The 13847-nt window shown below is 46.6% G+C and overlaps 1 protein-coding gene across 2 annotated transcripts in view; it reads right to left on the bottom strand.

Moving 5' to 3' along the window:
- The window catches only part of SLC37A3 (solute carrier family 37 member 3), a 42793-nt gene extending 29723 nt beyond the window's left edge, over positions 1–13070 (bottom strand). Inside the window, exons 1-4 of one of the 2 annotated variants that reach the window (XM_081146766.1) lie at positions 12959–13070; positions 12302–12488; positions 5517–5677; positions 3784–3889 (exon numbers count right to left, since the gene is read on the bottom strand). In XM_081146766.1, the coding sequence (XP_081002892.1) occupies positions 3784–3889; positions 5517–5605 (195 nt within the window). In that variant the 5' untranslated portion in view covers positions 5606–5677; positions 12302–12488; positions 12959–13070. The remainder of the gene's footprint in view (positions 1–3783; positions 3890–5516; positions 5678–12301; positions 12489–12958) is intronic. The other variant, XM_081146767.1, reaches the window with a different exon arrangement.
- Between the last annotated feature and the right edge of the window lie 777 nt (positions 13071–13847).

Here is a 13847-nt window from a genome sequence, read left to right as displayed (position 1 = left end):
GACTGTATCAGCCTGTACGTGTGCAGGCTTTTTTTGTGTTGTGGGGGCAGGAGCTGTACTAAGCCACTGCAATTGCTACATGTTGGGACACTTCCTGGAGGCATGAAATTGTGGGCACATTTAAAAGGTCATGGTGAGAATGTCACAGAGTAAGGAGAGCTGTGCATGGAGGTAGGGGAACTGCTCAGACGAAAGAGCTTCCTGGTGCACAGAAGGTGAGCTCAAAGGACCTGAGTTCAGGGTTTGCTCTCCATCTAAGGCAAGAATCTGAGGGAGAGGAGCTGCGGATGAGGGTGAGATGGATGCTGAGGACACCCTGAACCTGGTATCCCTCTCCTAAAGAGAACTCTACACTCTCTTATGCTATCCTCATGGAAGGACTGTACTGTCTAGAGCTAAAGTAAGACTTTATTTTAATAGAACTAATTTTTGTTGACAATTTCAGTTGAGTTGTCCTCAAATATTAGATTTAACCATTAGCTGTTTATTATCTATAAGCACGCATGTTATGCTAATTTCACTTAATATTTCCAATGTCAGTGGAATCCATTATAAATTCTCAAGGTATAGGGACTGTGTGCTTAATTTTCTGTAAAGCACCTAAGATAGCTCTGCATAAAAACAAAAGCTATAATAAGTACTTTTTGAAAATGCTATTTAGGGCATTTAAGGAATGTTTAACATATACAAACAAAATATATTTTAAAGTTCAGACTCATTTTACATATACTTCTGGCACTAAGTACCTTTCCACCTTGGACAAGAAAGTGTCTCAAGGGGAAGCTAGAGAGAAAGCATTATAGACCCAAAGTACAGGAGGAGTGAAGGGTACATGCCAGCCCAGCCTCTGCACTCCCAGCAGCAGGCTTCAGGGAAACAAGCCCTGGACTGGAAAGTCAAAAGAAAGAACGGAGTCAGGCAGGCATGGCTCAGTGGTTGAGCGTCGACCCACAAACCAGGAGGTCATGGTTCAATTCCCTGTCAGGTCACATGCCAGGGTTGCAGGCCGATCCCCAGTAGGGGGCGTGCAGGAGGCAGCCGATCAATGACTCTCTCATCATTGATGCCTTATCTCTCCTTTCCTCTCTCTGAAATCAAAACAAACATTTAAAAAAAAAAAAGAATGGAAAGTCAGCACTGCTCCCCATGAGGGCAGGTCCACACAAACATAGCTCTCCTGGCTTAGTAGCACTTGACTTCTATCTGCATAACCAATCCACCCAAACTACTTAATCCATGCTTCTGAAACACCAGCATGATGAACCTATTTCAGCAGGAGTATCTAAGAAGAAAAGTTAATGCCAGTTCAAAACAAGCTAACAATGTAATATGGTTCCTGGCAGGAAAGAGTTAACACAGCAGCCCTGACATGAGTCACCTTAAAAAGACCCACCTGCAAGGCTGGCCCTGGCCCAGCATCTAGAAACCTGGATCCCGGAGGGTTCCCATGATTCCCTGCTGAGACTGCCTTGCTGTGCTAAACTGTTCAAACAATGTGGTTTATGCTTAGCACCTGCTTTCCTTCTGAGAGTGTGGGATTTTTGCATGGGCCAGGTAGAGAGCGCCTACGTGACCAGCTCCAATAAAATCCTAGGCACCAAGTCACCAACGGGCTTCCCTGGTAGACACTTCTCACCTGTGTGGTCACAACTTGTGTGGGAGATTACACATACCGTGTGTGACTACTGGAGAAGGCCTCTCAGAGGCCAGTGCTGGTTTCCTCCAGGTTTCACCCTACATACTTTTCCCTTTGCTGCCTTTGCTCTGTATCCCTCATTGCAATAAACCACAGCTTCAAGTACAACTATGTGCTGGTCCTGTCAATCCTCCTAGTGAATCATCAAACCTGGGGGTGGTCTTGGGGACCCTGAACCCAGTTACCTGAAACACAAAGGCAGCCTTAGGCAGTACACCCAGAAATTCAGTGACTAAACTAAACCTCATGTTCTGTATGCTGGCCAGGCTGTCCCTGAAACATCGTACTGCGTGCTCAGCTGCAGGAGCCAGGAATGTTTCACCTAAACAAGAAAATGTAGGAAGACAGGCTTTCTTCATACTCAACAGGCCATTGTGCAGTGGGAACAGGCTAGTGTGCATGGCTCAAAACCAAACAGCAGAACACTTTCACCTCAACAGAAGAAAGACCTTCCTAATGACGAGAGTTGAAGATCAATGTAGCTGTCCACCTCAGAAACAGAGCTTCTTCTCCCTCAATGTTAAAGCAGAAGCTGGGCAGTCACCTTTCAATAACCACAAGAAAGACTCCATACTGGCTGGGAGTTGGGGCACATGACCTCTCTAAGGCCAGTCCATCTTGAAGGTCTGTGAAGAGTCAGCTAATAATCATGCAGAGGTGCTCGCTGTGAACACAGCACCAGTCAAGTATCAGCTAGAAGTCTAGCCCTCTACTCTTACCACCTTTCCTGTTAGAAGTTCCTAAGGCCCGGCCGGGCATGGCTCAGCCGCTGAGCATCCACCTGTGATCCAGGCAATTGCAGTTTGATTCCTGGTCAGGGCACTTGCCCAGGTTGTGGGCACGATCCCCAGTCGGGGCGTGCAGGAGGCAGCCGATCAATGACGACTCAAGATCTTAACATTAATGTTTCTCTCTCTCTCTCCTTTCCTCTCTCTGAAATCAATAGAGATATACTTAAAAAAAAAGGTTCCTGAGACGTTCAATTCATGAAAAGCTGTTCAGGAGCCTCCCCACTAGAATGCCAGCTCCAAGGGCCCCGGCTTTTTGTTTTTACCCTCAGTGCCTGGAGCAGGGATCTGTGAGACAGACCTACAATAAGCACGGGTTGAATAGCTTATTTACATTTGGGGAGACAGTCATATAACCTTCAAATCTCCGTCAACTTTAAATTGGTCCAAATCAGGGAAATAATTTTTAAGAAAGAAAACAAGCTAAGAATATTAATAAATAGCTACAATTTCACATAAGCAGAACTCAAACCATGTGGTCAGGACTGAGTGAAGTGGATCTGCATACTGAGACAGGGTACTGTAAAGAAGAGCACCTCTGTCCCAGCCATCAAAGAGCTTTCTCCGCCCATGCGAATACAAGGAACTGGGGATACATACACTCTGAACTTAAGCAAGATACAAATGAATAAATGAATCAATCAGAGAGCATGAAAATACTGAGATAGTAAACTATGCAATACAGTGTGCACACTTCAGGAAAAAACAAAACAGTGGAATCAAGAGAAAAACTTCATTTTAAAAAGGTGACATTTTATCTTGACATAGAGAAAAGCACAATTTTGATAGGTGGAAAGAAGGTAAAAGAGCCTACAAAAGAACATGGGCGTGGGGAGAGTAACCAAAGAACTTATATGCATATAATGCACAACCCAAGGACACAGACAATGGTGGGGAAAGGGACTGGGGAGGGGGATGGGACGGGGTGGAATGGGTCATTGGGGAGAAAAAGGGACATCTGTAATATTTTAAACAAAAATAAAATTTAAAAAAAAAAAAAAGAAGAAAATGGGCAAAATCACAAAGGTAGAGAGCAGAGTACTTGTGAAACTCAATGAAAAAATAGCCTAGGCAGAACTGTGTGATTTCAAAACGGTGAGAAATAAGCTGGCTGGAATGGTACTGAATCAGGGCAAGCTAAGAAATGAGGCAGGAGAGTTCAGATCTTAGGCCACAGGAAACAGTAAGCCATTTCAGAGTCTAAGCAAATGAATGGAACAAAACAGAAGACATCAGGAAGAATTCAGAGGTGGGCACGGGTCCCTTCTTAAATCCATGTCAGCACTCCATACCACTCACCTCTACAGGCTCGATCGACCTGTTAAAAGCACTTGGGGTCCACTGCTTAGAGATGCTGACTTTGACATTGCTGAATGTTTTCCTTGATGCATGGAGCAACGAGTAACTACAAAAGAGAAGAAATACAGCTGAATGAACAGCAAGGAAAACGGCCTTCAGTAAAAATCAGAGATACAGTCCTCTTTGTTCTTTCAATTCTGGAATTCTCCTCTTTAAAAAAAAGAGGAGTACTGCTTTATAAGGACTAGCAACTGAAACAGCCTCTGCCAAGAAAAGAAATCATTAACGAACCTTGTTCGCTCTTATCCCTGGACCTAGGAGACGGAGATGTGACTGACCTCAGCCCACTTTAAGCTCTGGCTGCAGTTCTGTAAAAGGGTTTAAGTCTTTAGCAAACACTGGCTGCTCACTGTACGAGCCGATCAGTAGCTTTTTCTTTGGGTCCTGGCTTTTCCTCCCACTGCTGCTTCCTCCCACCCCTCACAAATGAACATACCTAAACCAAGCATCCAACTACCTATCAACTCTTACGTAATTAGAGAACTATTCTCCTAGTTTATAACTTAAAACAAAAATCCATCATCCTCATTTGTGGTTGGTACCTTCAATAAAGAAGAAAATCTATTCAGAAGAAATAATCAGAATAGTTGAATCACAGGGTTATGAGTAACATGCTGCTAATGCCAAAAGGGCCTGGTATGTGCCATCAACACACCACTGAGGGCCACAGACTCACAAACACTGGGAATTCTGACTCACCAGGGATCTTCACACGAGTTACCAGAGTTCCTCATGACTGTCTCATACCATTTTTAATGCTCAAGGGGGTACAGGGCGGTCCCTGAATATGCATGCCCTTTGTTCTCAAGCTACTGGGGTTTTTTTGTTTTTTTGTTTTTTATTGATTTTTATGAAGAGGAAGGGAGAGAAGGGGGAAGAGAAAGATCGATGTGAGAGAGAAACATCCATCGGTTGCCTTCCATATGCACCCCAACCGAGATCGAACCCACAATCTAGGTAGGTATGTGCCCTGACTGGGAATGGAACCTGCCACCTTTTGGTGCGCAGGACGACGCTCCAACCAACTCAGTCACACCAGCCAGGGCTCAAGCTCCTGGTTTTTAACAAATAAAGGACTTTATATCAGATCAGGGTTTCTCAACCACGGGACCACTGACATTTTGGGCCCCCAAAATTCTCTATTGTGGAGGGGGGTTGTCTCATGCATTGAAGGATGTTTAACAGCATTCCTGGTCTCTGCCCACTAGAAGCAAATAGCATGATGTCAAAAAATGTCTCCAGACATTGCCAAATATGGGCCAAAGAGCGCCCTAGAGCTATTCTATTAGAGCTATCAAGAAGTACAAGAGGCCCTAGCCAGTTTGGCTCAGTGGTTAGAGCATCAGTCCCCGGAGTGAAGGGTCTGGGGTTCGATTCTGGTCAAGGGCACGTACCTCGGTTGTAGGCTCCAACCCCAGCTCCAGTTGGGGCGAGCGTGGGAGGCAACCAATCAATGTGTCTCTCTCACATCGATGTCTCCCCCCCACTCTCTCTCTCTGAAAAGCCATGGAAAAAATATCCTCCAGTGAGGATTTAAAAACAAAAGTACGAGAGGAGTAACTTAGTCTACTTCATGCTAAGTCCACACCAACCCCTGCATGAAGCACCTGCCATGCAGTAAGTGTCTCCCTCCAAAGGAACAAACATGAGCACAGCTGCAGCAACCCACTCACCTGAAGAAGGTGAGCAGGAACACGACCACATGATGGTGGCTAAACCGGGACAGCAGGGCGCCTCTCTGAAAAACATCTGGCCAGGCCATGTCTTCCTGACCTTCCTTCTGGCCTGTGACCTTAAAGTTTGGAGAGTGAATGATTTACACCATTTCTTCTTTCTGGGAAGGCAAAACATATTATTAACATTACCCAATTTATCCAAGGCCTGAATTAGACTTATAACCAGTTGGCACATAATCAGGCTGTGAAAGAAAAAGCATGTGGGCTAGCTGACACCAGAAAACCAGATGGATAATTACATTTTATAGCAGTAAGCTAGTCCTTTAAGAAAAAAAAGAAATCCTTGATCAAAGATTACACCCTAATAGAAAGAATTCTCATGCAAACTGAGGAGAAAATCACTAATTTTAACAGGAAACAATGAGCAAAGGAAACGAATAGACAACTCAGAAGAAATGAAATGGCTATTACTTATCAAATGAAAGTTCCAATCTCACTAGGAATGTGAGAAATGCTAATAAAGGCAAGAAAATGTTCGCACAGTTAAAACAGACTGTGGCCCATGCAGCTCAAGGTCCAATGATTTCTGAACTCTCATACAATGGTGATGGAAGTGAAAATTAGCCCAGTATTACAGGAAGACAATCCGGCCACGTTCATCAAGAGCCTCTGACACAAAAACGTAACTCCCAGGGATCTATTCCTAAGGAAATACAAGATACATTCAGGTCTAATAAACAAAGTTAGCTTTTACATAGTGTTAAAGGAGCTTTTATATATATACACACACACCACACAAACATATATACACATATATATATATTAAAGTTTTAATCCTCACCCAAGGATATGTTTTATTCATTTTTTAGAGAGAAAACAGGGTGGAGAAACATCAATGTGAGAGAGAAACATTGATCAGTTGCCTTGTGTACATGCCTGGATCAGGGACTGAACCGGAAACCCAGGTATGTATCCTGAGCAGGAATTGAACCCACAACCCCTTGCTATAAGGGACAACGCTCCAACCAACAGAGCCACCAGGCTCAGGTCAAAAGGCCATTCTTTTTTTTTTTTTAATATATCTTTATTTCAGAGAGAGGGAGATAGATAGATAGAAACATCAATGATGAGAGAGTCATTGATCGGCTTCAGCCCGCAACCTGGGAACATGCCCTGACCAGGAATCGAACCCCGATCACCTGGATCCTAGGTCGACGCTCAACCGCTGAGCCACATCCGGCTGGGCCTAAAGGCCATTCTTGATAAACATTATATCTGTTTCATTTACTGGCTGTGAGCCCTGGGACAAGTCCATCTCTATGAATCATTGTTCGTCTTCTATAAAATGGCATACCTCTTCTAATAGTCATGAAACTAAAATAAACAACATATGCAAAGAATTAAGATAACTCTCTTAGCCACTGATCTGCCCAGGATTAATCCCAAGTCAGCAGAATGTAGCTAACTTCACTTAATCATTCTCCCTGAAAAATGTTAACAAAAGTATGAGCTAAGACTGTAAAATTCCATTTACAAAATGTAACAAATAAATTTTCTGTCTGTAATTCCAGGAAGCTACAAAACCAAGAGCTATTAGTGTTACTGCTAAATTTATCTCCATCCTCAAAATTAAACATGCAACCCAAGTGGAACAACTGGAAGCTTGAACCACTTTATAAAGCATAGCTCTTCTAACACATTCACACCTCAAAACACTGCACTGAGCATTTCAGGAAAGGCTATGGGTTATGAAATGCAATAATTTATCAGGGAAAATAATTCCAAAAATGTCCACTCCAACAGGTTAGGATTACACCACTTCGGCAATAATGGTTGTGTATTTTAGGGCTGTGCAGTTACATTAATAGCTTTAATGACTAGTAAGCTGTTTGAGACCATCTGGATTTACTTTCTAAATAAACTGCCTTTTCCTTGGCTATAGTGACAGGGGAGAAAAGGCTTAATAATATTAAGTACATTGGGAAAATGGTTTTGAACACTCACCTGCTACTGGCAGAATGACTTTTAAAATGAACACTATTACAACATCGGGTCCTATGTAATTATAATAACTAATAACACCTTGCACTTCTCTACCCTCCATCACAGAAGTGAGTTCTAATCATCCATGAGCTCTGGGGCTCTGGGGAAGCACACAGAGTTTTTGCGAAGTCTGAATCCAACGAGCACATCCTGCCCGGCCAGGCGTGGCTCTGGCTCAGCAGTTGAGCGTCAACCTAGGATTCAGGCAATAGGGGTTCGATTATCAGTCAGGGCACATGCCTGGGTTGTGGGCTCGATCCCCAGTCTGGGGTGGACTTGAGGCAGCAATCAATGACTCATCACTGATGTTTCTCTCTCTCCCCCTCTCCTTTCCTCTCTCTGAAATCAATAAAGATATACTTAAAAAAAAAAAAGCACACCCTGAAGATCATTTTCTTTCCTGCTCTAAATATAAACAAATGTCTAAATTTTTCAAGTGTATGCAAATGCCATTATAATGAGTAATATCAAATTTCATTTCAGTGTTTCTGAATTCAAAGTAGGTTGTCATTTAGTATTTTCTCAATCAATGGGTACTGAATACACATAAAACTATCATGTGAGAACAAGAATTATCTTTAACAACAACAAAAAACACCTTATAAAAATAAGATCCTTGCAATCATAAAGGACTCAGAACCATTAAACCATGTTTTACTTTTCAAAGCAGGTTCATAATCACTAACTCATCTGATTTGTAATGACACTTGTTTTGAGTTCTGGAAGATCACCCATACAGGGTATTTTCCAGAATGGAACCTACTGTGTAATTGATACCGAATAAGAGACAGCTTTGCACGTAACATATCCAGATAGAAGGCAATCTCTCCCTCATAAACACTGTCTTAGAATATAAAACATTCTAAAATTTCCACTTTCTATAGATGTTGAGTCCATTCCAATTCAAATAGTAAAATTTAAAGTTGTCTTGTATTAATAAGACTATGTGACTACAGAGTACAAAGGGGCAAGGCTATAGAAAGGGAGGTAACATATCTGAAGCATCTAGCATACATTGCATCTGGCTCAGTCTTCACCCCACCCTAACCTGTTACCAGGCTCTGGAAATCTAGATCTGTGGTTAATAAACTTTGTTATAAAACAGCAAATTCCTGCCTGCCCCCCAGATAACCCCGCTTCCTCCAACGCCTCTCAAGGAGATGCAATCTTTCCTCCCACACCCACTTTTCCTCCTTGTAAAACCCCAGCTTCTTGGAAACTCACGCTCCGGGCTTTACTGCCCGCTGCGCTGGCAGCTGTCATGGTCTGATCTCCCACCACCGCCGTCACTGCAAACAGCTCCTGCCTCGCTCTTCGTCCCCACCACCGCCTGTGTCTCATTTCAACATCCAGGTAGTCAACTGCATCCGTCCCCTTCACCACCAATCTCTTCATCCATCCCACAATAAAAACCCACTCCATGGCCACAACCTAGTCCCTGTCATGACCAGTAACTGCATCACCTCCCCAAACTGGGTTGCAAACATCCTCTCCCAGAAAACTGCTTAGTTTCATACTGCCCACCCTAACAGTCAATTTACACCAGCAAGGTTCCCAATTCGGACACCTCACCGTTTTCTCCACTGTCGTTACCCTCCTCTTGCCCTCATTCCCTCCTTTACCAACTCAGAATCTGAACTGTCTCCCTTACGGGACTTTCTTTTCCTTGCTGGCCTCTGTCCTTCCCTGCACCCCAGCAGCTGAGCTTTGTCAGAGGAAAAAAAAAAAAATCACACATTCCGGCTGGTTTCACTTTTTAGATTCAAAACCACAAACCTCAAAGGGCACGCAATACTGCCCAGCGAGCCTACACTTCCCTAATTATTTTGCTTTCTCAGCCTCTAAGAAAGTGATTTCACAGTTCTCTCTTTACACTTCCAACTCTCCCTCTCTCTCCCTCCACCGAGTACCACGGCTTTCTGCCAGTAAATGAATGACTCCCAGACCTACAGCTCTAACTGAGACACCCCAGGGTTCCCAACAGTGCAGCCAACCGACCTTGATATCCCTCCCTGCATCTGAGACAGAAGTCTTCATGCCCCCTCCAGACTGACTCCTCCCACAGCACGCTCCACCTCAGCAAATGGTGTCACCATTGCTCCACGTTGCCCAAGGTAAGTAGGTCTTACCCTTCATTTCTCCTTTTCTCTCAGCTTCCACATTTAACCCCTTACTAAGTCATCCCTATAACCTCCAAAATACATCCCAAATCCATCCTTTCCTCTCCATCTCCACTGCCAGCACTAAGATAAACCGCCCATATCCCCCACCAAGCCTACCACGCAGCCTCCTGCAGGGTTTCACTACTTCTACACCTACCCAACCACCACCATCATTCTCCACAAATCAGCCAGAAACATGCCTCCAGGAATGCACCAGCTGTCATTCCTCTGCTTAACACACATTGATGGTTCCCTAAGACTCAGGTAAAAACACAAGACTGGCTTGACCAGTGTGGCTAAGCGGCTGAGCATCAACCTATGATCCAGCAGATTGTGGTTCAATTCCCGGACAGGGCATGTGCCCGGGTTGCGGGATCGATCCCCAGTCTGGAGCGCACAGGGGGCAGCGATCAATGATGACTCTCTCATCATTGATGTTTCTATCTCTCTCTCCCCATCTCCCTTCCTCTCTCTGAAATCAATAAAGATATATTTAAAAAACAAAACAAAACAAAAAGCACACAAGACTCTTTGCCACGGCCTTCGAAGCCTGCACTCCAGCCCTCTGTAGTCAAGCAGGAAGGTTAAGGGATGGGAGCAGTAGTTGACACCTGGGGCTGGCAGAGACTAAGGATGAAGGAAGAGGCTGCCAAGCAATGACAGGGGAGATTGGGCTTTTTTCATTATTATTATTTTATTAGTTTTCATAGGTCCTATATGTATAAGGTAGAAAGTTCAAAAGGTACCAAAGGGATATATATGGTGACATCTCGCTCCCTGTTCTCGTCACCCTGTGCTATGCCACGGTTCTTCTGCAGTCTGTACATTCCAGCAGAGCCCTTCACACTCACAGATGACATACGACACACACATCCTGCCCCATTTTTCCCTTCACTTATCAGAGGCCGGGGGTCTGCCCGTTCCAGTCTATGGGACATCTGGGTGGGTCCCCATCCTTTGCCAGTACAGTGAAGTGTGGCACGTTCCCGCCCCACCCCCTGCCCACCTTGCTCCCCACCCTCCCCAGCACCGTGCCTCCACACTCACTCCCATCTCCCCACACCTACTCCCTTTCTTGCCCCTGAGGCCACCAGGCCCCTTCTTGCTTTGGGCCTTTGCATTTGCTGTTTTGCAGCCTGAAATGTTTCTCTCCTGGTTCTTTGCAAACAGCTTGCTCTTTCGTCTCCTTGGCTTGTCCTCAAAAGTCATCTTCTAGAGTGACCTGCCCTGATCACCCTCTTTAAAATGGTCTCCCTCAGTTACTACCTCTCTCATCTGTTTTTTCCCTTCATAGTACTTATCCCAGTCTAATTATCTGGCTGACTTGTTACCTGTTTATTGCTCATGTACAATCTCCACACAAACAGTGACCTTATCTGTCCACAGCTATATCCCCATGTCCCAGGAGGACATTCAGAACGAGTAAAGATGTTCTGAATGAATGACTTTGACCGATGACCAACCCTGAAGGCTTTCAAAGCGCCAGGCACTGCGCTAGGTACTTGTGATGCTTTATTGCATTTACTTCTCACATCATCTTACAGACGAGAAAACAGATTTTTAGAATCTTTCTCTCAAGAGATGAAGCAAATATTCAAGCCCAGACCTGACTGTAGCCCCTAGAGTATGCTGCACAGGAGGGAAATGTTAAAATGTAAAATATCCCAAACTGGGTAAAGCACAGTAATTAGAAATATTTCACCTTAAATGTAGACATATAAATCCAGGATGGAAAAAAGTGCACCTTATTAAACAGCATTAGATGGGCAACTACTTCCCAAACTTCGGCTTTTACGTTTGCAAAGTACAATGATTATGTGTACTCAACGCACAAAGAGGCAGGTGAAAAAGTATTGCACGCATCGCTGAGCTCACCTGTTCTGACAGTATTGTGCGTGCTGTAATTTAACACCCCTGCACTCGAAACTTATACAAGAATCTTTTTAATCCCACGTTATCTCATTTGAAGCCGTCTACCTACACCACATAAATCCTTTTATTCAAAACTCAAGCCTCCCTCTCTCCTCCAATTGTTTCATTACTGCAAATGTAAAATAACCTAGCACTGAGCTGAAAAATTCCCTCATTTTACTCCAGGGTTCCCCAAACCACATTCTTCCTACTCATTTTGAACACCCTCCAAAGGCAGTAAGTTTTCAGGGTGAAAATCTTTCCGTCTCCTGGACAAGCGACTCACACCCCAGTAGAAGGGCACTGCTGGGGCATTTCATCTTCCCTGATGAAGTGGGACGAAAACAGACCCTTCAGTAACACACTTGATCGGGACAGCTACAGAGCAACGAGAAGCGGCACCCACTTTAATTTTAAAGTGCTGTTTCTGGGTCGTTTTCGGACGGGAACTGAGGATTAGCCGAAGCATGATGTCATCTGAAGCCAGCCACGTACGGCCCACAGGAAGGCATATAAAGTGCGAGCTGGACTCCAAGACCCTCCACTGAATTAACTTCTCTGGGCCTCAAAGGCCTCACTTAAAGATCCAATGAGATAATGCACAGAGTTCCTAGCACAGGGCCCAGCACCCAGTACAAGCCAAGAAGGGGAAAGAAATTCAAGCACCGAGCCAGCGGAGAGGCGGCGGCGACGACGGAGGCGCGTTGGCTCGTCCCGGGACGGTCTCCTCTCCCTAGGAAAGCGCTCCGTGCGGCGCGGGGCCGCGGCGCCCCCCGCAGTCTCCTAGTCCAGAAGGCCTGGGGGCCGCGCTCCCATTGTCCTGGGCCGACCGTGAGGGCGGACGGACCGCGGTCTGCAAACAAGACAATGACGGATACGTAACTGGACCAAGTTCCCCGGCTGAGCCCACGTTACCAAAAAAAAAAAAAAGCCAGGTAAGTCCGCCAACACCCTTCTCCCTCCGTGGCCTCTGCACACCCGCCCCACGAGGCTCCCTTCACCTGGGGCAAAAACACGAGGCCGCCCCGCAGCCGCCGCCGCCGCGCCGCCCAGGCTGCCGCCTCGCCCCGGGGGCCTCCCGGGCCCGCCCGCCGCCCCCGCCGCCCCCGAGGCCCAGGAGCCAGGCCCCGGGCTGCAGGGAGCGCGAGGCCCGCCGCCCGGCCCGCGGCGCCACACCCACCGGCCGCCACCTCCGCCCGCCGCCTCGCCCCCGACGCCTGGAAGCCCCTCGGGCCGGCCCTCGCGCGCGGCCCCCCCACCCCGCCGTCCCAAGCCGGCTCCGGCCCCTTCCCGGCTGGCGCCCGGCGCCCGCGGCTCGCCCACCGAGACCCGCAGGAATCGCCGCTCTCCCGCCAGCCCGCTCTGCTCGCCCGGCTCCGTCCCGTTGCCCGCGGGCCGCCCCCGCCGCCACCTCACCCTCCGCGCGGCGGCGAGGGTTTCCGGGCGCCCACGTGACCCGCGCGGGGCCCGCGGCATGCTGGGAGTTGTAGTCCGACGGCGAGGGCCGGGGGCGCTGGATGGGGGGGCGGGCTGCTTGCACGGGCCGCGGAGGTCTCGGTGCACCCGGCTGCTGGGCGGGGCTGGGGAAGGAGGCTCGGGCGGGTGCACCGTCCAGGAATGCGAGGGAAAAAGCGGTGCAAATGCAAGATAAAACCTGAGGAGAAATAATGTATACATCACCCTTTTTTTATCCCCCCCCCCAAAGCTTTATTCAGCTCTTTGTTTTTATAGACGGCTAGGTGTTGCTAAATGTACTGTTAACATGACACGAGGGCACAGGTTTTAGATTGTTGCTTAATTAAATACAGTTGCCCATAGTCTACCAGTATCATTCGCGGTTCCACGTCCCACTCCACCCACCCAAATAAACAAATGAATGTCCAGATCCTGGCGGCCTCAAGCAGAAGTTAAAGGCCTTACAACATTCGGCTTTGAACAAGGGTCCTCTGTCTTCCTGGGCTGCTTTCAACTGTTGAGGAAATATAATTTAAAAAACAAAACAAAACAAAACAAAAAAACCTCCCAACCCAGACAACCTCTCCACAAAGGTAGTAGATTAGGAAACAGTTTCATTGTTGAATGAGCTTTAATCCAGAGTGTGATGCATTTCACAGGCGACGCGCTAAGATGGCAGAGGCTGAAGGAATCTCCCCGTTTCATAGCCAAGCCGGCAGCGACAAGCCCACACGGCCCGGCCAGTACAACCCCGAGC

Source organism: Miniopterus schreibersii, assembly GCF_964146895.1.
Source record: "Miniopterus schreibersii genome assembly, chromosome: 9".
NCBI classification, from domain to species: domain Eukaryota; kingdom Metazoa; phylum Chordata; class Mammalia; order Chiroptera; family Miniopteridae; genus Miniopterus; species Miniopterus schreibersii.
The sequence above is the reverse complement of the archived record's forward strand: the minus strand, read 5'-3'. Positions and strand labels throughout refer to the sequence as shown.